Consider the following 27,620-nt stretch of genomic DNA (forward strand, 5'->3'; position numbering starts at 1 on the left):
GACTTTCGAAAATTAGTTGTTTACAGTAAGTTTCCCATGCCTCAAGGCTCATCTACACGACAACACACTACCCGCAACGTATACAGGGAATCGATTAAGTTGTTGTTATTTGGTGATTCGGTATAAGTATTCACGTTCACGTTCAGACATGGAAAGCTAGATATATCTAGTTATGTAATTAGATTATTATTAGAGCCAAATGCTGTTAATATAATTCTAATCATATTTGTGAAATCTTTCCAAGGTCTCTAATTTATCATTTTCGGTAAAATGCTACAGAGTACTCAGTGACGTGCGGTCCAATGAGGCAGGTGCGGCAGTGCCTCACCTGTCGTCAGGGCGAATAAGTGAAAATTGTGAAAACCCTCCACGAGTCCATGATTATTGATATTTTACATCGCTGTTCAATGTTCATAAATAACCAATTTGAACATTTTTTCACACAACATCATCAAGTTGCATAATTATTATTCAAAAATATACAGCGCGAAAGGAGAGTTGCGGCGCAGGTGAGGCATGGGCGGGTCGTGCCTCACCTGCTACAATGCAATTCATCATAAATAGCTCGGAATTCATAACAACTGGTATCAATCAAATGCTATCGTCACACTGATTCCGAAAATCCAAATATTAACAGTGTCAGACCACCGGAACCCCCTTAAAATCGCCAAGGAAGGTGACATTCGACTTTATTACAAACAATGCCATCGCAGAGAAACAATAGCCAGGTGAGGCACAAACGAATTTGCCTCATGCACTATTCGCAAACAATTGGACAATCGCAGCACAGTGAAACGCGCTATCGATTTCGGAATACAACAGTCTTGTAGGTATAGTAGTTGTTGTATAGTAGCGACGGCCAATACGTAATGCGGAGCAAATACATTACCTTACTTTTGTAGCTGTTATTTATTTTCCGTTAAATTATGGTATGTGATACCTACTTGCATAGGCTGCATTGTCGTTGCTTTATGCTTCGAATAATTTATACCGGTACTTGAAGAGATAGTAATTATTATCCGTCTAAACTTGCCCATCTAGCACAATAGCGACCAGTCCTACATGTATTGTATAATGTGGAATTGCAACGGCTATCAGTGTGCAAAGAAAATGCTCTCCATACCCGCTGTTGTTGTTATTCACATTTTGGATCTCTTTATCATGTAGGCTACTTTACGTACGTGTGTGTTTGTGTGTGTGTGTGGGGGGGGGTCTGTGCCTCACCAGACATGAACTTCACCGCACGTCACTGAGAGTACTGTATAGTGCGAAACGATCCAAGCTTGGTTGGTGTACAGACATTTGTCATTCTTGTGCTTATCAGTACGAAAATGAGCTCTGATTTCATATGAACTGAACTTGATTTTTGTTATGTCTCTATTTCGGAATTTAATTCAATTTCTCCGTTTTTTTGCAGATTTTAATTCTAATTATAATCGAATATGACGTAACTGTGTAGCTATCATTAATTCTATTTTGAAAAAACTGAAAATTGTCGATAGTTGTCCTGTGCTCACTGTGAGTTGCAGCGCCAACTACCGGGAAGCGATGCTAGTCAACCCTCAAGATTACCGGACATCGTCATTTTATGTGATCTCTTATTTCGTTCCACCCAATGAGAATGCCTCTTATTTACATCGCCTATAGACCCATGTGAGTGTCTGATTTCAAATAACATTCCAATTCGTTTCGACACCTTCGTATCTTTTCATTGTATGGCGGTCTTTTGATGTTTTAAAATTATAAAGTTAGTAATAAACTGAGATTGACACTGAGGCTGTACCGCAGACTTGTGATTAAGAGCAGGGAATTTTGTGTGGTCTGTAATCGGTATAATTGGCGGTTCTATTATTTTAATCCGTTCAAAACGCACAATGTACAATGCGCTACTCGAGAAAGAATACGATGTAATGACTAGGTTTTAATGAAGGGCTGGCTGCGTATCGGGTAACCTCGATGGCGGTTTAAATTGTGGATTATTACGGCGCTTACTATAGATGAAGACTACGGCTATGCGGTGGCGAGATAGCACATGGTATAATCGACAGATGCTACACTAATGAATTGCGGGTTCGACTCCGACCGAGGTCGACTCCAGAATTCCTAACTAAGTCTTGGAGGTCTATCTAGGCTCCTCCTCGCCATCTCATCCGTGCAAGCGGCGTCTTATAAATAACCTAGAAGTGGGTCGTGCTACGTGTCGCCATCTACGGAAAAAACTGCAGAAAATTGACCAATGTATAGTCGAAAAACACCATAAACGCCATAAAACAGCAACAATCTGAATCGAATATTAATTCGAATAAATTCGAGTATTGAGCAATGATTTGTTCGAGTACTGAAATTATACGCTACTTGTCACTATGAGAGCTCACTATAGATCAGGGGTCGCCAACTCAGAACGGGTCGCGGGCCACTTTTCAAATTTCGTAGCGGCCGCGGGCCGCATGAATTCAATGTCGATATGACATAGGCCACAGAGCTTAACAACCATGTTTTAAGACTTCATGCCAGTACCACGGTGTGCTATTTAACTTAGGCAATGGGCATATTTACCATAAAAGAAGTAATATTATATCAAACGAATACAAATACCAAAAAAATCACGATAATCAATTTCATTTAATCTGAGAATACCCAGAGACGTAACTAGCTGAACGACTATCTCCACGTCGAGCTTGATTTCATGGCAAAGCCATATAAGCCGTTTTCTAAGCGTCTATAGGTCTTGGAAGCGTTTTGGCCATTGCACGTAAAGGCAACATGCGCATGCGCATTCTTATCAGCTGATTTTCCCTCGATGAAATGCTGTTGCCCTCGCCAAAGCCGTTTTAGTTAGTGAGCAATAGTTATGTTGAGCTCAGTACAACAGTTTATTTTGATACAACAACAATATGTTGACACTGTAATCAATTTCAGCATTTCAAGATCCTTTTCTTAGCCTTCTTCCGAAATCTCAAATCAAGTCGCGGGCCGCAAAATATGACCTCGCGGGCCGCATGCGGCCCGCAGACCGCATGTTGGTGACCCCTGCTATAGATACTTCATTTTCCTTTGGTCGTATCGCATCATACGAAACATGTATCATAACAGCAACCAACGTTAGTGGAAATGACACTGTGAAGCCTTGGTCAACCCGCAGCATTGTCACAAAGTGCAATGCGAAATAGATCTGCTGGGGAAATATCCAATCATCTTTAGCGTGAAGCAGAACCTGGATTATGTTCTTCGTGCCTTGGTCGTGTAAAAGATGCGTATTTGAACTTTCCACGTCATTCAGTCACGTTAGATCCAGAATCGAATCACTGAGGTACTTGAATATGCCCATCCCGACTAAAGACGCAAATCACTTGCCGCGTAGACAGTAGACACAGATCCTGATGCTGTCATTGACGTATAGATAAGCCTTTGTTGTACCTTAAAAATGTATTTTGACTCCTTCCATGCATCGATCTGCATTTGGATATTTTGCTCTGCTCACAGGCGTAACTAGAATCAAAATACAAGCAAACTCTGCTGAATATATACTATTCATCGCTCGAGATTACCGGGCCACGACCTGATATATATCAACCTCCCCCTCCTTTACATCAAACATCATTTTGCCGCTTGACCTTTTATGTTAACTTGTATCACTCTTCATTCAGTGCGCATGCGTCTTCTTCACATCACCTAGGCCCGGGCCGGGTGTCTGATATCAAAAGACTATTCCACTACAAGTCGTTTCGACCCCGGCCTATCTTTTCATTGCATCGCATGACTGTGGTGTTTTGAAAGGACAGCAATATCAACAATAATAAACTGTACTCAAGAAAAGGAGCCTACATGTTTTCAAAATGCTCTGACGTCACAATGTCCAAGTTAGCTTTGGCTAAGTAACTGATAATGTCGCATTTTTGAAATACAATACCAAACAGTATCTATAGCTCCCGCCTGTGACTGCGTGCCTGTTTTCACCATCGTATGCAGAGATTGGTGACTGAGTACCATCAAAATATGACTTGAACTTAAAGTTGTTTCGTGGGCAATCAAAATTCACGAGCGCCTATGTCAACGGAGACACCGCAAATAGCTTCTTTTGGGCATTTTTGTTCTTTTATTTTTGGCAACTTTGACATCGCCGTGAAGCAATATTTTTAGACTCAAATGAACCATACGAGACGTTTTAGTCTGGTCCTTCTCACCAAACGGAAGTCACAAAATGTGTAATATCCACTCAGTGCCAACAAATAACAAGGAGAAAACCCAAATCGACAAAGATGTTGGAGGGCGAATTCACCAAATGCCAAACCGACTGCTTCTGCACTACAGAAATCCAGCAATTGTGGGTATAAATGAATTTTGAAACCAGGTTTTCGCCATGCTTCCATGGATTATATGACAAGTTTTAAATATCACGTTACATCAAACGCGCGTAGCTTAGTTGTGTCAAAATGCGTTCAAGAGATATTGGCCAAATCATGGGATTTAGAGTAATAAATCTTTCTGAAACTTTGTTTTCTCTATGTTCCCGTGGGTTATATGACAATTTTTAGAATCACGTCGCATAACTCCCAAAGTTATTTCAAACGCGCGTATTAGTTTAGTTGTGTAAAAAGCTGTTTAGTCGATTCGCTACTTTTTGGGGCAAGGATCATCTTCGTCCTAATTGATGGATTTATCAATCCACAGATTGGCCGTAAATCTATAAATAATAACCTTACTTTTGGCTTTTATCATAACGTTTTAGATCGCCTTTCACGGACCTCACGAATCCAATCCGCGAACCATAAAAGAGTTCACAGACTCCAGTGTGTGAGTTTTACTTTATGCACTTCTTTTTTCCCCATACAAACTCTTTCAATTCTTGTTGATCGTTTTAATAAAAAATTTCCATAAAAATCCACGATTTTGAAAAGTTAATTTTTGGCATAGGCTACTCAGAATTTTACGTTTGCAGTGAAAAAGGATACGAATTAGCATTTCGCGTAACACAATTAGTGTGACCCCCCTCACATGGTTCAGTATCAGCTGTTCCAATTACTAACTACCGGGTTACCATTAAGGATGCAGGCGCTTGTTTAAAACATGTTTTTTATTGTTTGTTTTTTTTTTGTTTTTTTTTTTGTTTTTAAAGCCATGACGTCACGAATATTCAATTATGACGTCATAGTGGATTGACATTGACAATTGAAAATAAAGGGTAAAGATAGCTCCTTTGACGAAATATCTGTACTATTTCAGTTGAACTGACTATTTTGAGGGTTCCAACCATTCCATATCGATATACGTCGGCTATATCGGGTGGAAATTGTCCGTAGGCTCATACAACATGTTTTTCGGAAAGAATTTACACAATTATGGCATAATTTATAACTTAGAAAAACACAATTTTGTATTTTTTAAACAGGAGTTTGTTTAAAACACTGTTTAAAACACCTTTTGTTATAAATGCAACCCTGGTTACCATACTTCCTCCTTTTCAAGAAATCGAAAATTTCCACCAAGGACGGTCATATGTCGTAATTTTTGGCAATTCGACCTTCTTAATAGCTATGATAGCCAGGCGATTATTACGACACAACTAAAAAAACTAGCTATCGCTACTCTTTCTCCACGGTAATAGCAAGGCAGCGGTCTCTCGCTAGTTTGATATAAAACCTATGTCTGCCTTCGAGTATTTTAACAAGGAATTTGTGAACAATGAAAAGGTAATAAAATTGCAAGGCATGCTCGAAATCTCGTACAATTACCACAACGACAGTATCAACTTGAAGGGATTTATTTTCTACAACCTTGTCGAAAACTTGTGACTCCATAAAATAGCCCCAAACTGCATGACGGGATATTTCGACTATATCGAGCTGAAGTAAAACATATACTAATCCGGTTTCATTTGAAGACATTTGGCAGCAATAAATAAGGCTTGATGAAATCGAGTACCTCAATGATTCGATGCTGAATCGAGTCTTAGCTATATAGGCTATGAGTCGAGTCGAGTCGAGTATCGCAGAATTACTCGTTTGTGTTCTTTTGTGTTCTTTTTTGGGTCATACCAAATTTATCGGGTTGATCTCGACTTTACAGCAATATCATATGCAACAACGTACGTGTATATGAGTTGCATGTCTCGTATGCTACGACACGATCAAACGAGGTCTACAAACTTCCACAGTGGAAAACAGTATTGAAACTTTAATAACTTGCGTTCATAAATGAACAGTTAGTCGCAAAGATCATATAATTCAGTACTCGAAACACTCAACTCGAACAATTAGAATTAGTACTCGATTCACATTTGAGTACTCCAAGTAGGGTCGCATTTGAAACAAAATCCATTAAAAACAAACATGTTTAAAACCAGGCCCTAATTTAAAACATGTTTTTTATTTGTTTTTGTTTTGTTTTTTAAGCCATGAGGTCACGAATATTCAATTGAGACGTCATAATGGATTGACATTGACAATTGAAAATATAGGGTTAATATAGCTCATTTGACAATATATCTGTACTAAAACTGTTGAACCGACTATTTTGAAGGTTCCAACCATCCCACATCGATATGCGTCGGCTAAATCTGGTGGTAATTGTCCGCAGGCTCATAAAATATGTTTTTGGGAAGTATTTACACGATTATGGCATAATTTTTCAACTTGAAAAACACACACAAAAAAATTTAAAACACCGTTTGTTTTAAATGCAACCCTAACTCCAATCATTTTGTCCAGCCCTAGTCGAAGAAATGTGTAGGCATACTCGTATTTGACCCAAATAGAAGCAGCATGTGCAATTTGAAACACACAAAATACGTTTCTACGAAGAAAACGACGCACATATAAGTATCGTTATGATCACGAATGCAACTTACTGAAGTCTACTCGACATTACATGTAAAAAGCTTCCAGATTGCGTATGAAATATTTGGTGCTGCAGTCTTATGAGCAATATGGGCACTCGTAAAATTATATAAGAGGTATAGCTTCGGTAATGTAGGAGTGCAGTCATGCAGAATCCGCATTTGAAGCGATCGAGCGAAATAGATGGCGCAGATTCGACGACGGCAAGATCGGCGGATTTGTCTGCATTGAAAGAATCGAATCGAAGTACAGGCATTGCAATGCCTTTTTCAGTGTTGGTAACCCGGCTCGTTGGGCATATTTCGGTAGTACCAGATCTGCGACCGCGTGTTGGTGCAAGGTTTCAACCACACCGCCTTGTCGTCTATGTTTTGCAGACACTTCCCGCTGCTATGCTGGATTTGACCTCTCTGAAAGTAGAACTTTGTGAATTATAACATATAGATCAGTGGTTCCCAGCCTTTTTGTCGTCGCGGACCTCTTTTTCACCGTCACGGACCCTCGCGGACCCCCGAACTTTTAGTACACATTTAGCTCAATTATCGTGCAACCGTCATCTGCATTGTGCAAATATTAACTGGTAGGGTAGTGATAAAGAGCAATAAAATGATTTGTCTTGGAAATTACATCATAACTATTTATGTAGAAATTGGGAAGACTTGTGTTATTTCAAAGCAAATTCCGTAGCTGCATTTCTTGAAATACGCAGTCGATTCATTAGAATCCGCGCCGTGTATTTGGTATGAACGAGTGCCGAAAATCCATTTCCACAAAGATAGTGGCGAATATGTAGTAATAACGCGTAACGTGTCCGACGACTAGGGCTGGGCAAAATCGAGTACCTGAGTGATTCGATTCTGAATCACGTAATATGCTTCGAGTCGAGTCGAGTAACCGAGTATATCACTCATTATGACGTCATAACATAATGTAAGAAGTCAAAGTTCAAATATGTACCGTATAAGCCACCACAAAGAATAAAATGTCTGTCATCCATCACATAAAAGATATTGGGGCATTTTTCGACCGTACCGATTGCATTCCACTTGGTGACAATGTTGTGGAATAATCATGACTTCAGAAATGTGCTACGTCCAGTAACCTTGGTAGCTTTGTACTATATGTTTCGTATGCTACGATACCGCCAATCAAGGTTTCAAGGCTTTAACAGTGAAAATTAATATCGAAACTATAATTCTCGTTGATAATTTAACTTTCAGTGGTGTGGAGCGTATAATTTCAGTACTCGAAAAAATCGTCTTTTACTACTCGACTCGAATCATTAATATTAATACTCGATTCAGATTCGAGTACTCGAATCATTGTGCCCAGCCCTACCGACGACACCTTAGCGTATGTTCGCAAATGGCAGCATATATGGCTCCAAAATTGAGAAACATATACCGTCCAGTCTAGTCATTTCTATCTAGCAGCTCATCTTGAAGTTATTCTGGAATAGCAGTTATTTATATCACCCAAGAATATGGTGTTTGCAAACAAATGTTTCCAAAACCCAAACAAATCATCTCTAAACAGCAATATGTTTGGGCTATTGGCAATCACAATGAGTTTGCATAGTACAATATTTCATCTGATATATGGTTTATGTGGGTGCCGAAGTTGTAGCAGCTATGGAACGAAACTGCCTCGTGATTTTCTAATTATAAAAGAAATTACAACTGATTATCAATAATTTTGCAAATTTGGAAGTTTCGCGGACTCCCCTAAATGTTGAGAACCACTGTTATAGAGCACAGTTAACCATATGTATGAGTTAGAGTAGTGGTATAATCCGCAGCTGCAACACCAATGGGTTGCGGGTTTGAGTCCGACCAAATAGGCAATTCCTACCAACGTGTTGGAGGTTTATCAAGGAACCTCCTCGCCGTCTCATCCGTGTAAGCGGTGCTTTACAAAAGCCTGGAACTGGGGCGTGCTACAAGCCGGCAGCTACGAAATAAAGAAGAAACTTGCCCGGTGTAAATGACCATAGTAGATAAAACACCCTGAACACCACAAACAAACAAACCATATGTATTACGTGACTTTATACGGAGACCCAGTGGGTCACTTGGTGGTTAAAATTAAACTGTTGTAGGCTACTCGATTTATAACGCGGTATAAGTCTGAGGTAGGTTCTGGTTTCATGTACCACGTGTGTATGATTTAGGTCAGAGCAAGGGTGTATGTGAAATGTGCGTGTGAACATTGTAAAGCACTCACCGGTCCGGCCAGGTCTTCACTTTTCACGTTGAAAAATAGGAAACAGGTGGATTTCACGGAAGAGGTTCTGGTTTAGAGAAAAGCTATGGTTATATTGGAGGTAGGGAATTTACATTTATATCAGACTTGAACTAATCAGAGTAATTACAGAACAATCTAAATAATCTAATTGCTCTCGTTTTAATGATATAATTTATTATATGGTTTTCAAGAATATGCATATGGAAATGAAGTTTGATGATATCAGTGAACTTGTTTTTGATGTATATTTCTAAATCGAAATTTTACTTAATTTCCAAGTTTCTGCCAATTCCGTACTTCGTATTCGGTCCAATGTGAAAAAAGCTACAATGTTGCACAATATCTACTTGTCCAATTCAATGAAAGAGTCTCCGTGAATGCGTAATCAAGAATAAAAACAAACCTATCTACATCGCAAGCTTACCTCTATGAATTTCCACCTCTGCTTCTCAGGAACTTCGCCTTCGGGATAAACGCACGAAGTAAAAGTTACCTTTGATCCCATTTGCACCATGCACCATTCGTGCTCTGCGTTCAGTCTCATTTCGCCCTGCCGCGTGTACATCAGAAGCTGGAATGCAGACAGGAATTCAACAAGGGCCATGCCAGACTTGTACAAACTGGCGGATTTTCAAAATGCGCAACTCGAACTAGAGCTGACCACCTTTAAATCCTTGACTATAACTAACTAAAACACGTAGCAACTCATTAATTCACTGACGCTGGATTGCAAATGAGCTAAGAAAAATTAGGGATAGAATCGGCACTCCAAAAAAATCTGGTTTCGGGTTTGAAATGGGAGGGGTTTCGCCCCTCAAAATCCACCCACTGGCTTCGAGTCTGTTAGTTGTGATGACTCTGAACCATCAATGGATCAAGAACACCACACAACAGATCAACGGTATCACGATCCACGACAAACGACGACACTTGTTTTCTAGTTGTTCGTAAACTATTTTTTAAATATACAGCTCGAACTATAGAACTAATCACTGTTAAAATCCACTGAAACTACTAAAAAAAACTGTGGTTAGTTGACCATCAACTATAAATGGTTGGTGTGTGACGTGGGGTTTTATATTATATTTAAATAATGTTATTATTATTAGCAAATTGAAAACGGGCCCTTGTTTTTACAGAAACTCACATAATCCACCATTTAAAAGAAAATGCGAGTGATCACATGTCATGAACCCAATATATGTACAGTGTACACCAGTCATCGCCTATGTAAGATAAATTTACCTATCCTATCCGAAAAGAGGCACTTTTTTCAAGTTACAAAAGATGTATTAGCGGACGAGAAAACGGGTCATTCAAAAAATGAACAAATATAATGATTGGGTTGACTAACAAAAGGTCATTTTTTTCAACTCGACTCCCGAAAGAGGCGCTCGTAGGGTGGGTATACCCTTTTTTTAAATCAACCTTGGCTGTCTCTGCCGTCGAGGCGTCATTTATAGGAATTTTATTTGTCCGTGTACAATAGGGTTGTCCATAATTTGGAAAATCTTACAAATCCTCGGTTGTAATGTCTTATTCGATAGATTATTGATAAAAAACGACACTGAGCCTGAAAGAAGCTCACAGAAAGGCCGTTAACATTTCGTGCAAAGCGTTTGAAAGTAGCTGCCGAAGAATGGGCGTGCCACCGACCATAGAACGGCGAGAAGACTAGTAATCAAGAAACCACGGCTCTTGATTGGATAATCGGCTATGCTTCAATGACCACGTCAGCAGCAGCTTGCTGATTAGGTGAACAAGGAGTCTGCTACTGGCGGCGATTCTGAAAGCGCATTGTATGTAGGTTGACAGATAATGATTTAGGATTGATTAAGGGTATGTTGAGGTACGAAATACATAATGAACAAACAACAGCTGCTTCACAAAAACGTCTAAAGCATGACTGCTTTATTGTGAAAGAAACCGCCGCAGCCTGTATGCCTTGTTTTCAACGAGGGAAAGCATAGGCGCTTATGCAAGTGGCGACGGATTCCTAGTTTCAGAAATAATATATAATTATTGAATACAAAGATAAAAAGCTTAACAATGACACTATAGTTTGTGTGATCTCATTGGGCTCAGGTTGTAGTACATAGTTGAAGTTTTGAAAGCTCTAAGGGTCGGCTGAATCAGCGGGTCACGCTTGGCACTTGTCAGATGCTTACATCAAACTGTATTCACTTGCAAGTGTTGTCAGAGTCCTTGATGATGACGCAGAAAAGAGACGTAAAAGTAAGCACATAATATGCTGGATATGATATGTCAAATTCCTTAATAATCGCGCAGAAAAGGGGTGTAAAGGTAAACACAGACAATGCTGCATAGTGAATAGTATCCGGCATAGTTTGCATATCATATCAAGCAGGGCCTGTGCTTGCATTTAAACCTCGTTTCTGCGACATCAGTAGGGACTTTGAAAACATTTACAAGTGAATTCAATTTGCTGCAAACGTCTGATGAGTGCTAAGCCAAACCGTCTGATTCAGCCGATCGCTAGAGCAATCAAAACTTTAACTATGTACTGGAACCTGAGCCCAATAATATCACCTAACTTATAGTGTCATTGTTAAGCTTTATCTTTGTATTCAATAATGATATATTATTTCTGAAACTAGGAATCCGTTGCCACTTGCATAAGCGCCTATGCTTTCCCTCGTTGAAAACAAGGCATATAGGCTACAGCGGTTTCCTGCACAATGAAGCGGTCATGCTTTAGACGTTTTTGTGAAGCAGCTGTTGTTTGTACATCATGTATTTCGTACCTCAAGATACCTTGAATCAATCCTAAATCATTATCCGTCAACCTACATACGATGCGCTTTCAGAATCGCCGCCAGTAGCAGACTCCTTGTTCACCTTATCAGCAAGCTGCTGCTGACGTGGTCATTGAAGCATAGCCGATTATCCAATCAAGAGCCGTGGTTTCTTGATTACTAGTCTTCTCGCCGTTCTATGGTCGGTGGCACGCCCATTCTTCGGCAGCTACTTTCAAACGCTTTGCACGAAATCTTAACGGCCTTTCTGTGAGCTTCTTTCAGGCTCAGTGTCGTTTTTTTTATCAATAATCTATCGAATAAGACATTACAACCGAGGATTTGTAAGATTTTCCAAATTATGGACAACCCTAGTGTACAATCGCCTGGCCCTCAAAGCAATAAAAGAAGACGAATTGCCAAAAAGAATAGCATTTGGCCGTGAAAGAGGACAAATCCTTCTAAACGAGGAGGTATGGTGTCCATAGCTTTACCGAAGATTTAGATCACTATGAATGAATACAATAAGGTCGCATCTGCCACATGCCATAGGACAAGTCATGAAACTGTTTGCCAACGCTTTAAAGTGGTTCGAAAACAAGAATCTTCGTATCATTGGGATTGCGAATTTCGTGCACTACCCGTATCAAGTAAAGCAGCGAATACTCTAATGACGTGGAAAGGCATAAGAAACCCGAAGAAAACGGCATACCTGGTTCCCGGTTTCCCCGTGGCATGGATACAATATCATTGCTTTGAAAACGTCAGAACCCGAATCGAAACACACCGCCGAACCATTCGTACCAGTCGCCCACTGCGCGATTAAAGTAAACAGGCAAATCACCCCGAAAGTATCCTTTATGCTCAGACTTTTACGAACTAGAACTATAACTAGAGCTACTCACACTTTAAAACTCGTATCTACAACATTACAACATTAACAATTCGGACTTAACAATCTAAAACCCACTTAAATTATATTCCGAAAATGCAAATGCGCTACGAAACATGGAAGATAGAATCGGCATTGCAAAGGGACTGGTTTTCGAGTTTGAAATGTGAGGGTTTTCAACCCCTAAAACCCACTCCTGGCTACGCCACAGTTGGTAGTGATGACTCTGAGCTGACAATGGCTGCAAGAACATCGTACAGCAGAACACCGGTATCACTATTAACGCTAAACGGATGCAACTAAAGAACTAGATCTTCTCACTTTTCAAAATAAATAACAGAAAACTAGAACTACTAAAAACCAGTGATTAGTTGACCGTCAACTACGTAGATTTGTATGGTATGTACAATTCTGTATTGGTACCTGTCCCCAGTAGACAACATCATCCTCCGGCACGGCGTACATGTCCGAATGAAGATTTTCGAGGAACCAGGAAAAGTCTTTGCATTTTAGTTTGTCTCGTAGAGCTATTTGCTTCGACAAGTCACCGGCATCGATCTGAAGAAATGATAGAGTTAATTCTTCAGCCCATTGATGCTGGAAGTATCTATTTGACATGCCTAGCAACACCGATATTCAAAGCTTGCGAAACCCATTGAGATCATTTACACTCATTTGATTCAAAATCAGATTAGAATTATTGAATTAGCAAAAACTAGGAAATTGAACTGCACTCTTTAGGTCCGAGATCATACAGTCTTAAAAAGTGTCGATTATCGCAGCCCAGGATTAAGGAACCCGGTTGATCGCTGCGCATAAAGTTGCTCGAGTTACATTTTTAATCTCATGATTTGGCAAACCTTGACAAAATGAACAGTGTGTACTTGACTACTTGTATTGTATACTCACTGCGTAAAATTCCTACACAGAAATATTTTCCGTCATGATTGGACGATTGCTTTATAGATAATGGCTTCACTCAACTATTGAATGTTTGATAACTCAACAATCGGACGATCAGCGAATTATGCACCGTATTAATTGGACACGACTTTCATTTCGCGATGATGATAATTCTACCTGCTACAATCGCAGCGTCTTTATCAGCAACAACCTGACCAGCAACAACCATCCAGCAACCTGGCAAGTGAAAACTGACAGCCAATAACGCGTTTTCCCACCATGATGCAACAGGTAACATTGCGCAAACCACTTGATTGTGAACTCGGGATGCGTCGGGGTAATCATCGTAACACTATTAGACTTTATGTTCCCCGATTAACAGCTTTTAATCACGCGGTTAGCATTCTCGTGGATCAGTTAACTTTACGATCTACGCTTGAAATGCGCCACAATTACCAGTTCCCAATCACGCGATTAGCGTTCTCCCGGATCAGCTAACTTTATGATCTCCTCCATGAAAGTGGGTTTTATCACCAAATGTGCTGGTCGATTGAGATCGGTATTTTAAGGTACTAAATTATGCTTTTACGCCCCATCCAGTGGAGGAAAATGAGTCAAATACACCAATCCTTATGGTTGTTTAAGTTGTTGTTAATGTTGTTAAAAAACAAAACTACTCACTTTTTATATCGGAAACTAGAACTTGAACTAGACCTACTGAGAAAACCGGCATAGTTGTTGACCGTCAACTAACCGGATCGGAAGTTTTGGTCGATATGCACTGGGACGAATCATCTTACAAATCTGGCTCTTGGCCAACGGCGGTAAAACTGTTCTTTGTAGTCGCCCATCCATACTTCCGCCACACGTTTGCTATTTCGCGCGATCTCGTCGGCCAAGTCATCGTACTGGAAACCGCGCCTGTGCATATGACCGACGTGTGAGCACGGATGAATCTCCAGAGTGCCCCCACACAGCCATACCTGTGTAGGAAAAGAGTAATAGTCTATGTGTTAAACGCACAGTTGGCCATAGAAATCGCTGCTGTTTATTCACACAGAGAGTAGGACAACTAGTGAAGTTGTAGCTTTTTCACATTAGACTAGAATTGGAATTACTGCATTTGGAAAATCTTCGACATTGAATTACTTTATGTATTAGAAGGAAACATAACAAAATCAAGTTCACTTCACATCAAGTCAGTGTTCATTGTCATAAGCACGAGAATGGCAAATGTATGTACTATGTACAACCAGCTTATGGCTCGTTTCACACTACACAAGTCTCCTGTAGCATTTTTGGAAAACCAGAAATTAGATTACAATCAAAATTAGAGCATAGAAACATTTCAAAAAATATTAAATTAGAATCAGATTACGGGCATTTCCCTATAATTAATATAACTAGACAACTAAAATTATCAAATTGTGCAAGTCTGCCTGACTTACCACCGCGTCGCGACCTACCTTGAAAGAAATCTCGAGTTGTTCCGCCCCCCAAAACTTGAGTTCCTCGTCAAATCCACCGAGTTCGAAAAAGTACGACTTCCTTATAGCAGACACTCCTACGACAACCGGGGATTTGATGACAGCGTCCGTGGGTTCGTCGGCCGATCGTTTCCGCTGATAGCCCCATCCGAAACCGAGGTCCCAATTCGTGACGCCTATTGGTACGTCTCTGTCGTGTAGCGGTAATTAAAGGTTTGTTTTACTGGAGTGTTTATTAGCGCGAAAGAACATAAACAGTCAATCGGTCAATTTAAAGGTGGGTATATCAGAGGCACTTCGCTATCCACGGGGTATAATTGGTGTACTCGCGTCGTGTGAAATGCAATTTTTTAGCGAACTTTTGGAATTGTGGAAACTATAGTCAATACGGATGAGCGATCGATCCGCCCCCGATCCTTCGAGGTTTGAAATATAATTATTGCAGATAAGCATAGATTATCTTTCCCAACAGCAGCAGGACCGAAATTACACTTCGTCAGCCCCGAAACGCTGATCTTAGTTCAAGACGGTCAAGGAATAATTTGATGCTAATTAATCTTTCGGTTGCCCTATGTTTTGGATCCTTGTTGATGGTATCCCTGTAAATAGCACATGCAATAACCATCGCGTACTTACCTTGTTTTACGAATTTTCATACTAAAGGTGTCATACGACATGTCTTCGATCACAGGAGATATAAGCGCCATCGGTTCTTCAGCTATCCGCTCCATCAGCGGTTCTAACCAGCCATTGGCACATTCACCTATCAGAATATAACATAAGCGTACAGTTTGCGATAACGGTAGGAGCAAGATCTCAAATCATGGTACTGACAGTGAGCATCTAGAAACACGATGACGTCTCCGGTGCTGGCTCTGGCGCCGGCCATGCGCGCTGGTGCGATTCCGGACCGTTCCTTAAGTCTGATCAATCGCACGATCTTTAGATTTTTCACAAATTCCTCCAGAGGAGATTTGAGGTCATCTGTATGCGCAGCATTGGTGATATGGAGTACAATTTTGAAGTGCGATGAATGGGAGAGATGGACAATTCGACAAGCTAAATTGGAGAATATGAATAGACAATATCTGGATATAGGGGAGATGTGGTACCGATGGATGAACTCTGGCCCTCAAATCTTCCGCCGAGAATAGCAGATATTTTGTTGTCTCAACACTTCGGTAAACCTATCTACCTATCGCGGACATTTACATGGATATCCGCCTTAAAAAAGTATTTATAACGTTTAGAATTTGTTGCTCGAACGTATCGTCGGTCCCCACCCGGTGGGTCCAATTTTAACTCGTTTTGCTGTGTTCTTTAATCTAAGCTAAGCTACAGCAAGCCAATGAAGAATATTTCGTCACCACCTTAAAGAATAAAATAGATTATATCAACTCAAATGTTGGGATAAAATCACGTTTTGATTTCCGCCGAAACTTACAAAATTAATGCTACATACACATTACCTGCAAATGGACATTTTGACTTTCATATAGGCCTACCTCGTAATAGCGATAAAACACCACAAGTAACTATGATTTACTGCCTCCATATGTAGGCGTGTTTCTGTTGTTAAGTGATTAGTTGGCCTCACTGTTTTGCTTAATTTGGCTATAGTACCATAGGTCCCCCACCCAATAAATATTGTAATTCAATTGAAAATAGTCCCCTCGAGGAGGGTTTTGTTTAAAACATATGTGCCATTATATACTCTGATACAAGCCCTACACTTCCCATTAAAATTATGGCTGGTTTGTTACAGTGGAGGGTGATATAGAAAAATGTATATGTCGATCAAAATTTATTTTACACCCCTTAAAACGTAAATCATTTGTCACAGACTCCATAACTCACGTAGGTCGAAGTTTTTTGCATGTCAGGAAAGATCCTGCCAGCATGCCATTGTAGACAAAGTCGCGTACTGTAATCATGAGATTAACACAGAATTTTTAAGTATTTTCGGTCCAGTGTCTCATCGGTACCACATCTCCCCTACTATAGATATAGAGATGCCGATTGTGTTTAGTAATAGCCAGTATTGTTTTCGGGATATTTATAGCTCCGCCAAGTTCTGAAGTACTGGGTTTATTATTGATATTATTGTTCATAATTTTATCCTTTAAAATCATCATAAGATTGCGACCCAGTGATAGGAAGGCGTGGAAATGTATTTGAGCGGTCTTTGAAATCAGACACCCAAATTGGGTTTGATGCACAATAATTGGGTGATAAATAGGCTACTTCTTTAGTGTCGGTTGATTCTACTGCATATTTCTCAAAATGGTCTTGTTCCCAAACAGCAGTTACAAGCTTACTACAACCAGTAATAGTACCAATGCCAGTTGTGTACTCTTACAAAATATAGGTTAGAAGCTTTTGGTAAGCGTATAACCACAGTTGTTGTATGCGAGGCGTTGGACAAATATTTCCTAACATTTCCAGTAAGGCGCGGACAACCACATAATTCCCTATAGAAGCAGAACAATTTTACACAGTTATTCTGTAAAAAACACCAAATAAGTGCCTGGGTGATTATCAACAGTAACAAAGTATTTACTTGTGTATATTCCGTAACATTCATTCACAACTGCGTCGTTAAGAGCTCGATTACAAACACAGCCATAATCTGCGCTGATGAAATAATTTCAATATCGATAAAATATAGACTCTCTGGAAACAGTGTGCGGCTATAGTTAGAAGATCATACTAGAATTTTACATACCATAAGTGCTAACGTCATCTATTAATATTATCTCTTTAAGAAGCATTTTGGGAGAAGTCTCCAACACGCTGAATATCGTCCTGATCAACGTGCACCAGGCTTCGTTATAAAAGATGATGATGACGGACGCCGTCCCTAGAGGCTTCTTCCATCTTCGCGTTTTGCACCTATCAATCGAATCACAAAGTAGCTGCTATTGAATATCACTAATCTGCAATCAAGATAAAGCGTGGCGGTCATGAAGTAGTGGATTTGGAAATCAGGGTCAGGTATAGTTGGATCCATGGTGCATTTAAAACAAAAACCAATTTAAAACAAACATGTTTAAAACATGGCCCTTGTTTAAAATAGGTTTTTTATTTCTATTTTTGGCCACGCCGTCACCAATCTTTAACTGCGACGTTACAGTGGATTGACATTGACAATTGAAAATATAGGGTAAAAATATGGCTCCGTTTGACGAAAAAAGCTTTTGACCCTGTCATAAACGGACTAAAACGATCTCTGCAGGACTAAACATCGTTATGCAGCATTTTTTACGGTTGGCGATCATCATCATCAGAACCAATGATTTATATTTATGTGCTATAACTGTTGAACCAACGACGATTGCGAGGGTTGCAACCATCCCATCGTATACGCTGACAATATCGGGTGTAAATCGTCCGTAGGCCCATACTACACATTTTTTCGAAAGCATGTACACAATCATGGCATATTATACAACGTTCGAAAAAACAAATTTCGTTTTTTAAAAAGGGCATTTAAAAAAACACTGTTTAAAACAAGTTTCAAATAAAGTGTTTTAAAGCACCATTTGTTTTAAATGCAACCCTAGTTTGACCTGAATTCGCTTTTTTAAAATGTGGTAGCCAGCGTGTCATTTGCAAATTTAACCCGAGCCGGAGTCAGCCAAGAAAAATATAACACTAGTTCTACATCATATAAAATATGATTGGGTATTTTTTCGAATAAATCTATTTCATGACAGGTTGTGGCAATGCTATGACTTCATCACGACTTCACAGATACTTCATTTCCACCAACGTGTATTAGCTTTGTAGGCTACTGTACATGACTCGCATGCTGCGATAATACCAATCAAGGTTTACGACATTCCACGGTAAGAAAGTATGTATCCAAACCTATATTTCTCTTATTGGCGATGAGTGTGCTATTTCAGTAGTCGAGAATTCGACTCGAATCCTTAGAATTGATAACATTCAGAGTCAGTACTCGGATAATCGTACCGAGACCTAATTGCTAGTTAAGTATAACACTCACGATATCTCTCTGTCGTCTCGTATGGTTCGATGAAAAGGGATTTTCGAGCACACCAGTTCGTTAAACCTGTATTTGTTCCACCCTTCGTCGAGACGCTGCTGTTCCCCAGCAGTCACATTCTTCATCACATACGGATCCCCGTTCTTCCCCGGATATTCGTTTGAATTCGTAGGCCTTTCTATCCAGGGTGCCAATTTTTCCTTCGTATAGTATCGGCTATCCTGATGGAAATACGGGACATCAGTACATGTGTATCCAATATAGCGTGACAGCATTGTTCTATCAGTAACACTAACAGTGGGTATGTGTATTTAACACAAATGGTGTGTGAAACAGTTTTTTTTTGAATGGCTTAAAATTATTTTATTCAAAGTTGTACAATTACGCCATAATTGCGTAAATACTTTCGACAAAACATATAATATGAGCAATGAGCATACGGACGATTTGCACCCGATAGTTAAACGTATATACATAATATACCAAGTAGAGATATCATTGGTATGGAATGGGTGTTGTAATGATGATGACCGTAAACAGTAAAATGCTTCAGAACGATGCGTGTCCTGGTTAAAGATATTTTTTTTGCGTTTATGACATGAGGTCGGAAGCCTTTCTCGTCAAAGAAGCCATAGTTGCCCAATATTTTCAATTGTCAATGTCAATCCACTCAGACGTCACAACTAAAGATACGTGATGTCATGGCTAAAAAGGAACAAAAACAATTAAAAAAACTTGTTTATACATGTTTGTTTCAAATTAATTTTTGTTTTAAATGCAACCTTACGTATAAATATCAACTACAACAGGTGATAAATAAGATTTAATGGGCTACATCGAGTGTTGCAGTCTTAAAAATACAGGATAATGCCCCGTTACTACAGTACTACGTCAGGAATTCTACCTTTCAGGCGAGAATCTGAAAAAGGAACGGAATAGGATAATGTTCTTTATGCAGTTTGTAATGCGTATAAAAGGAGGGAGTCGGAGTGTTTTATTTGCCGACTGATTTTTCGCAACTTGAGCCACGAGAATTGCATTGCATATTCGTCACTATCATTAATATGCCATGAGTTTCCCGTTCCTTAGACTGTAGTATGCTGCTACTTTTATATAAACAACGCAGACATTTTCTAGATGCTTTAACAATGGTAACTCAGCAAATCTGCAGTGCTGCCAAAATTAACGGCTGCACCCGTAAACCGACAGAAAAAATCATTGCTGGCGATGATCATGATCACATAATCAGTCTCATATCACGATATTTTTATTACAGACTGCAACTGACCAGGATCCTTGATCTGGGATTGCCCGTCACTATAGCACCGATTCCCCGCCTATCGCCAATGGTGCTGGGCCATTGGTGCTCAAACTGGGGAGGGGGTCGAAAAAGCACATCAAGGGGGGGGGGCGAATCCGCATGAGATAAATTGAGTTACTTGAACTCGGAATGAGTTCAATATGTGCTGAAACTTCCAACTTTAAATAACTACAATAACCCGGCTTGTACTACGACTTTACATATCATAGTTGCGTCATACCATCCAAATACCGACGCTAGATTGTGACTGATATTTACCAATATGTCCCTGAATTAGGATGAACTGGTGAATGCATGTCGGTGTTAGCTGATGCTGTAACGTTCTGGCTGTCAAGCATCTGCAGCACAGAGCGCGCAGTAGGACGCAACTTTATGGAGAAATAAAATATTTATTTGTAAGGTCATGCCATATACCAGTGGTTCTCAACCGGGGGTCCGCGAACCCCTGGGGGTCCGCGAAGCAATTTCAGGGGGTCCGCGAGACCTCTAAATATACAAAAGGATTGATAACCTAGTTTTTACTTTGTTTTTAAATTAGAGAACGCTTGAGGCAGTTTTCCTCCACAATTGGTAAAACCTCATTACTCGCATCATCAGAATAATCTTCTGACATGAAATATCTCACTATGAACATTCATTTTTATTGCCAAATCGCCAATAACCTACTGATACAAACATATTGCTGTTTAGAGATGTTTTGTTGGTCTTTGTGGAAAAAAATAAAAATATGGAGATAGTAATGTCAACCAGGTTGACTTTGTAAATGTTTGAGAATTATTTTTGATTTAAAGTTGTCGGTGTCATCAAATTAGTGAGCAGTAGTATGAAATAAAAACTCTTGAAGTAGTTTTCCTATTTTTCTCCAAAAAATAGATTGAAACCTCGCCACGAAATCCATTCATCCTGTGATATACATAACCACTTGCAGTGACTTAAAAAGCCCAGAAATGACAGTGGGTCGAGCTGAGATTTTACGGCAAAAGAACCTATGAAAGCCTGGAAGATAAATAGACTTTGAGAGTGCAAGAGAATTTGACCATGAAAAAATACATATGCGTGAAATATATCCTGTCGTGGAGCACAAAGCCCTAAAATAGGCTATAAGCACCAACGTCGTGTGTTGGAATAATAATAATATACTAACATAACCACTGTTCCAGAATAACTTCGAGATGATATGCTAGATTAAAATGAGTATGAGAATATGTTTCTTCATCATGGTGCGATATAAATGTTGCAAGCACACCAAAAGTATCGTCTGAAGCGTTACTCGTTAATACTACATTAGCCTCCATCCATCTTTGTGGAAAGGGATTCTCGGCACTCGTTCATATCACCACTTACTTCAAGAAATATCGCTGCAAAATTAGCTAAAAAAATAATAAAAGTCTACCCAATTTCTACATTAGTAGTATGGTGTTATTTTCAAGAAAAGTCATTTAGTTGCTGTTGATCACAAGCCTACAGTTCATATTTGCACAAGACATAGATGACGGTCGCACCATAATTGTGCCAAATTTGAACTAAAACTTTAGGGGGTCCGCGAAGGTCCGTCACGTTGAAAAGGGGTCCGCGATGCCAAAAAGGTTGAGAACCACTGCCATATACCATATGTAACCTGCCTTTTGGATATTATAAATGGGGATTTAAATCGAAATGGCTTAGAACGGCACCGTATCATCGGTCTTTGATTAAGCTTATCGTCGGGTTCACTTGAGCCAAGACCAGTCAGGTAATAGAAGGTATTATACACTAAAATCGACAAAATATGTATATGCTACGTGCCGTAACATTGCATATTATTATTTTTGACAAATCATTCAGCTGAAAAATTATTTTCTCTGCGCGCCATTTACCTCCAGCTGATAGTTATTGCTCTATGCATAGTCCGAATTTCATATTCGAGAGGTCTCACAGCAGTCATAACCTTAAATGTCAACAAACTAAGTGTTGCGATTGCAAACATTCTTGTTGCTCTTTTAAATAGTTTTTTTTCATATGGCGATGAGGGGCGCGCGAAATTTTCCATTGTGACCAAGGGGGCGTGTCTAAAAATGTTTGAGAACAACTGACTCAAACGGTTTGTGCGACATGTAAACGAAATTCCTGCGAGCTTCTTGCAGGCTCATTGATGTTTGTTTTATCCGTATGCAGCAGAATTAGATGTTACATAGCAGGACTTGTTAAATACTCAAAATATCTGACATTCCATAGTACATTTATGTTTGACTAGAGTTTGCGTATAGCTATAACTATAGCTATAGAATATAATTTTGCCTCGGGGCTTACGATAAGTATCAACAGACATCTATAAGTATCGTCTAGCCGCTTGGCTGCTATTCGATACTGGTAGCGTTCCGTAAGCGGTCACTGCTTATAGGCAGCAATTTCCATTTCTACGTTGGAAGACTGATTTATCATTGCACCGTTTAACCACGATATTTACAAGCTAACCAACTCGTTTCAGACATCGCCAGACTGACGAAAATCTGCAGACGCGATTTGTCGATCTGACGAAAAAACACTACATGAATATGCTTGCGTATTCCTATTGAAATAGGGCGGCCCACGATAACAACCATTTGTGATTAGACCTGAACCGAATATGACCATTTCAAAGACTACTACAAGTCGTTTCGAAACCTTCCTATAATATCTTTCCATTGTATCGCAGTCTTGTGGTGTTTTGAAATTATGAAACTGATGGGCCCACTCATACCACTACGACCAGAAGCGACTGTCGAGCGTTTATCGGTATAGGTGTAAGGTTGGCTTGAAAACGTATACTCGTGATAGAGTTATATGTATATGTTCAGTATCAAACATTTCTACTATAATCTAAATATTAGCATAGGTAACTTACTGTGTTATCGTGTGATGCCTTTACCGCGTCAAATGTAGTCCACGACCAGGACGACTGACTTTCCATGAACTCTTCGGATGATGATAAATCCAGTCTGAATTCTAAGTAAGTTCTCCTCCATTTGAGCGTTAGGAAGTAATACGACGCGACAGTCACGGCCGTGACAACGAAGCAGCCGCGCTTGAAAAGGCTCTTGACCGACCATTTCATACTACACAACAAACCACTGTATATGTATACTGAGAGATGCAGTGGTTTATGTTGCTGGCCTGTTCCAGATTATCACATCAAGTCAGATAACGGGCCGACTCTTGACTACGCGCTAGCGGATAGAGCAGATACGTACAAGGCTACGCATCGTATCGACCTAGTGCAGAGGCGGCCAATCCGTGGCCCGCGATAATGTCTTGAGTGTCTAGCGGGGTAATTCTCGAAACTAGGTATATTATCAGAAAATAAATTACCATAACAAGATAACCAAAATTTGATTAGCCGGTCCGTGAAATTTGGGATTTTGACGACTAAAATATATCAGTTCCGACGCATCGGCGTAGCCAGGGGCCAGCCAAATTTTTCGCAGGTCGTCGTATACGACAATAAAGTACAATATTTGGCGTATTAGCCGAAATCTTCGATATTTATAAGTCCAAGTGCTGAATAATCCTGTCCTTGCCAAATGAGCTCAGCGGTATGCTGAGGCGACCCGCAATGTATGCAATTAACATTATTATTGTCCAAATTCATTCATTAACTTTGGCAAAATTTCGCGCTGCGTGCCGCTGTATGTAGTCGTTGCACTCCGAGTCTTTATGTCATAATTGGTATTGGTTTTGATGCGTATCATTACAGTGCATTGTCTTCATCCTTACCTATTCCGGTTCGCTCCTACCGGAAGACTAAAAAAAAAGGTTATCAACATTGAAGTGACCCACGCAATGGTTCGTAAATATCATAACTTAATCTTATAACGAACTAGAACTAAAACTACAAAATCCTTAATTAGAAGCAGAACTAGTAAAATGAACAGTATTTAGAAGACCTTCAACTATAACTCGGATGATAGTTGGTATAAGTCTGACTTCGCTTCGCCCGCTCTCGATTTGATATTAGAGGACTACATGATCTTGATCGTGTTTCTCCACGTAGACTCGATCTTCTCTCTCATATCGGATGCCTTCAGGCAAATAACGAAGGAGTGGGTCGCATACGTTGAAGACTTGTTGCTGACGATTTCCCCTATGACGAGTGTCAGCCGAAAATACTCGGGTTTATTTCAATATGCATATATTATTTAATTGTTTATTGATGTTCTGTACCTCCAAGAAGCTTTTCAAACAACGTAAGTCTAGTTTTTCTTGTCAAGTTTGAAATAGTCCAAACCAGTGGTTGTCAAGCTTTTTTTTATAGCGGACCTGTAAAACTTCAAAACATATTTTGCGGCAGGGTTGTAATGGCTCGAGTCACGATTTTTTTGTGACTCGACAAGTCTCGAGTTATTTATTCAAATGCGTAAAATCAATCGACTCGACTCAAGTCAATTTGTGCATTGACTCGACTCGTACTCAAGTCATTATGCATGACTCGAACCAAGTCATATGACTGGAGTCTAGGACGGCCAAGACATTGTAACTTCGAAGAATAGTAAAGTCACCACATTATTGGTATTTCGTCTATCAGTCCTGATACTTGAAGATAGGGCCAGAAACTGTTTGGTCGAAGGAAAATTACGATATGATGAATGGGAGCCATTCTATATCACTCGAGCAGAGTTGAAAAAAGTGGATTGAACCGGATTGAACTCACAACCGAACAGCTAGTGAGCACAATAACTTGGACTCGGACTCGGGTCACAACACTATGACTATAGGTCCAAGGGCGTAGCCAGAAAAAATATTTGGGGGGGGGGCGAAAAATTCGATGACGTAAATGAGCCCCTCCCCTAAAGGTAAGGAGAAAATACGTCAAGACGATGGTCTTAGGGCCCTTATTGGATGATTAACACACCATCTGGGGCGATCGTTACACATATATTCCACTCACAGACATAAAGTGCTGTAATAATATAGTGATTGTGTAAAACTCAGGCGTCAACACTTTCGCGCGAAGCGCGAAAATTTTTCATGGTTAGTGAATGAAATTGGTTCATTATATTGTTACTTGCATATTGCAAATACGTTTTCATTTTCAGATTTACCGGTATGGCTAATAGAAGTGGTGTCATCGAACATTCAGAGGTCACTTAATTATAGACATCTTGAACTATGTTCATACCACACGGCAAGACTATTTATGAGTTTCTTTTTTCGACACGCCCCCCTTTATGACAGTGGAAAATTTCGCGTCCCCCTTATCGTCATATCACAAAATGCAACAAGAATGCGAGCAATCCCAACGGATTGTTTGATGGCATGGAAGGTTATATGACTGTTGATGAGAGAATTCACAAATTTGAAATTCGGACTATACTCATAGCAATAACCACGAATCGGAGATAAATCGCGCCGAGCGCGAAATTTTTTATCAGTTGACCGAAGCTTCGTGCCCCCCTTCATTCATTTTATTTTCATTTATTGCTGTTACTTCATGACTTACGGAGAAAGCAGTCATCACTCAAAAGATCGCTCACATGCAAGGTTGTAGCCAGAAAAAAACATTTTTTTTGGAGGGGGGCAATTTAGCGAAGTTCCCCTATGGGAACACCTCGCAGAACTGTATATCCTTCCATGGGTAATTTCATCACTACCCTTTATACATACGATTCTTAGACGCACACACACACACACACACATACCCTATGGAAGCTCCCTGTTGCCAACTATAGCTTATTGGGCGATCGTTTCACGGACGACCCCAAATCGCTGACATTAGGCGACGAACAATCAGTGTGAATTTCGGGCCTAGTCGCGCGGAGCGGAAATTTTTTTGAATAAATGGAAGAATTTGATCAATAATATTGGAGCGTGTATATGAGCAAGTGGCGTCCATTGTTATTACTTTAATTCGTTGAAGCACGGTTATTTAGTAACCTCTTGTAAAGATTGGCGCTAGTTGCAAGATTGGAATCGCTGATACATACCAGACCAATTAAAAAAACTCCTTTGATCAGACTCGTGCGATTTCAAATTAGCACTTTTTAACGGGGTGATGACATTTTCCTGTGCCAGTCGCATTAATGTCGGAGGAGTCTAATTGCAGGGACAGGATGATTAGGCGCGAGCCATTTAAGCACCCGAAAATATATATCTTGGGTTTCTGAATACATGCGTCGGTTTTATGACCGTCACTTTGCGGAAGCGCGTGTGGCCTACTTTATATGTCTTCGTGTGTCCCGGAACGGAAATTGCCGGAACTAACATTCCCCAACTCCCATACTGAACTGACTACCCTGGACTCAATCAACCCAACGACCTCTGGCTACTCTAGTGTATCTGCTTGTACTGTTGTATTCTCATAATTGAAGATGCAGCTAAATCTAATTATAGGTATTTGGTATTTGCAGAAGAAATTTCTTTCGGGATAACGATAACGAAATCAAGACATGTACGGACACTAAATCGCGCGAAGCGCGAAGAAAAATTTTAGGTTGCATTCATCTGCCCAAAATACTCTAATATATTTATTGATTTCACGAAAATTTTCCGAAAATTTGGGGGGGGGGGGGGCGATCGCCCCTTTCGCCCCTCTCTGGCTACGCCAGTGTATAGGTCTCGACCCTCTACTCACTGAATTGGACTCGGAATTGACTCGGAGGTGAATTGAAACTGACTCGACTTGAATCGAGTCAAAACTATAAAAGTGAGATTGACTTCTGACTCGGAGCCTTGTGACTTGGTCACAACACCGTTTTGCGGACCGGCGAACCTTCAAACACTAAAATTCACCCTATATAGCCTATAATTACGACAACTGTAATGCAATATTGGAAACTCCATTTAATGATACCTTTTTTATACTAGCTATTTCTACGTGGTTGTACAGAAGTTTCTGCAAGGCGACGTCCGCGAAGTCCTGTTAAAGACCACTAACTTGATTGTGATTGTTCGGTGTCCTTTGAAAGATATGTGACGTTGCAATAGGCACTATTATATTGTCAAGGGTTGCTTAATTGAAGTTTCTTGAAAAGTATCTGTAGCTTTCACATATAAGTTATCCGAGAGTAGTTGCAGGCTACTTTTTGACAGTTTCTTATAACACTTTGTGTACCATTGTGACGAACGCCTAAAGTAGACCATGAACTGTATATTGCACTGGTTCTTTACCTTTTTCCTGCAGCGCCTCTGTTCAAAAATTGCCTAGGTCTGCCCCCCCC

At 40.0% G+C, this 27,620-nt stretch overlaps 1 protein-coding gene across 2 annotated transcripts; it reads right to left on the reverse strand.

Annotated features, from left to right (window-relative positions):
- Positions 1-5,686: 5,686 nt before the first annotated feature.
- LOC145443350 (polypeptide N-acetylgalactosaminyltransferase 6-like) lies at positions 5,687-23,720 on the reverse strand. Of its 2 annotated transcripts, XM_080321329.1 has the most exons (12): positions 23,312-23,720; positions 19,128-19,348; positions 17,844-18,010; positions 15,953-16,102; positions 15,755-15,881; positions 15,098-15,308; positions 14,432-14,614; positions 13,152-13,286; positions 12,549-12,650; positions 9,505-9,651; positions 9,060-9,126; positions 5,687-7,246 (listed from the first exon to the last, which is right to left on the reverse strand). In XM_080321329.1, the coding sequence occupies exons 1-11, from the start codon at positions 23,519-23,521 to the stop codon at positions 9,076-9,078; spliced, it is 1,704 nt and encodes a 567-aa protein (XP_080177455.1). In that variant the 5' UTR covers positions 23,522-23,720; the 3' UTR covers positions 5,687-7,246; positions 9,060-9,075. The 2 variants fall into 2 exon arrangements, with proteins under 2 accessions (XP_080177455.1, XP_080177456.1); XM_080321330.1 differs by lacking the exon at positions 15,953-16,102 and having other exon boundaries at positions 23,312-23,719.
- Positions 23,721-27,620: the final 3,900 nt, after the last annotated feature.

The sequence above is a fragment of the Botryllus schlosseri genome, chromosome 7, assembly GCF_051294905.1.
Source record: "Botryllus schlosseri isolate E-star chromosome 7, Bs_hap1, whole genome shotgun sequence".
Classification (NCBI taxonomy): Eukaryota; Metazoa; Chordata; class Ascidiacea; order Stolidobranchia; family Styelidae; genus Botryllus; species Botryllus schlosseri.

What these genes read in the sequence shown, in the direction of transcription:
- LOC145443350 (XM_080321329.1), bottom strand. Translation starts at nt 23,521, where the DNA reads ATGAAATGGTCGGTCAAGAGCCTTTTCAAGCGCGGCTGCTTCGTTGTC. An exon ending in AACTCGAGATTTCTTTCAAG is followed by an intron (nt 14,615 to 15,097) that starts GTAGGTCGCGAC and finishes TTTCCTACACAG; the next exon opens with GTATGGCTGTGTGGGGGCAC. An exon ending in AGAGGTGGAAATTCATAGAG is followed by an intron (nt 9,127 to 9,504) that starts GTAAGCTTGCGA and finishes TCTCTAAACCAG; the next exon opens with AACCTCTTCCGTGAAATCCA.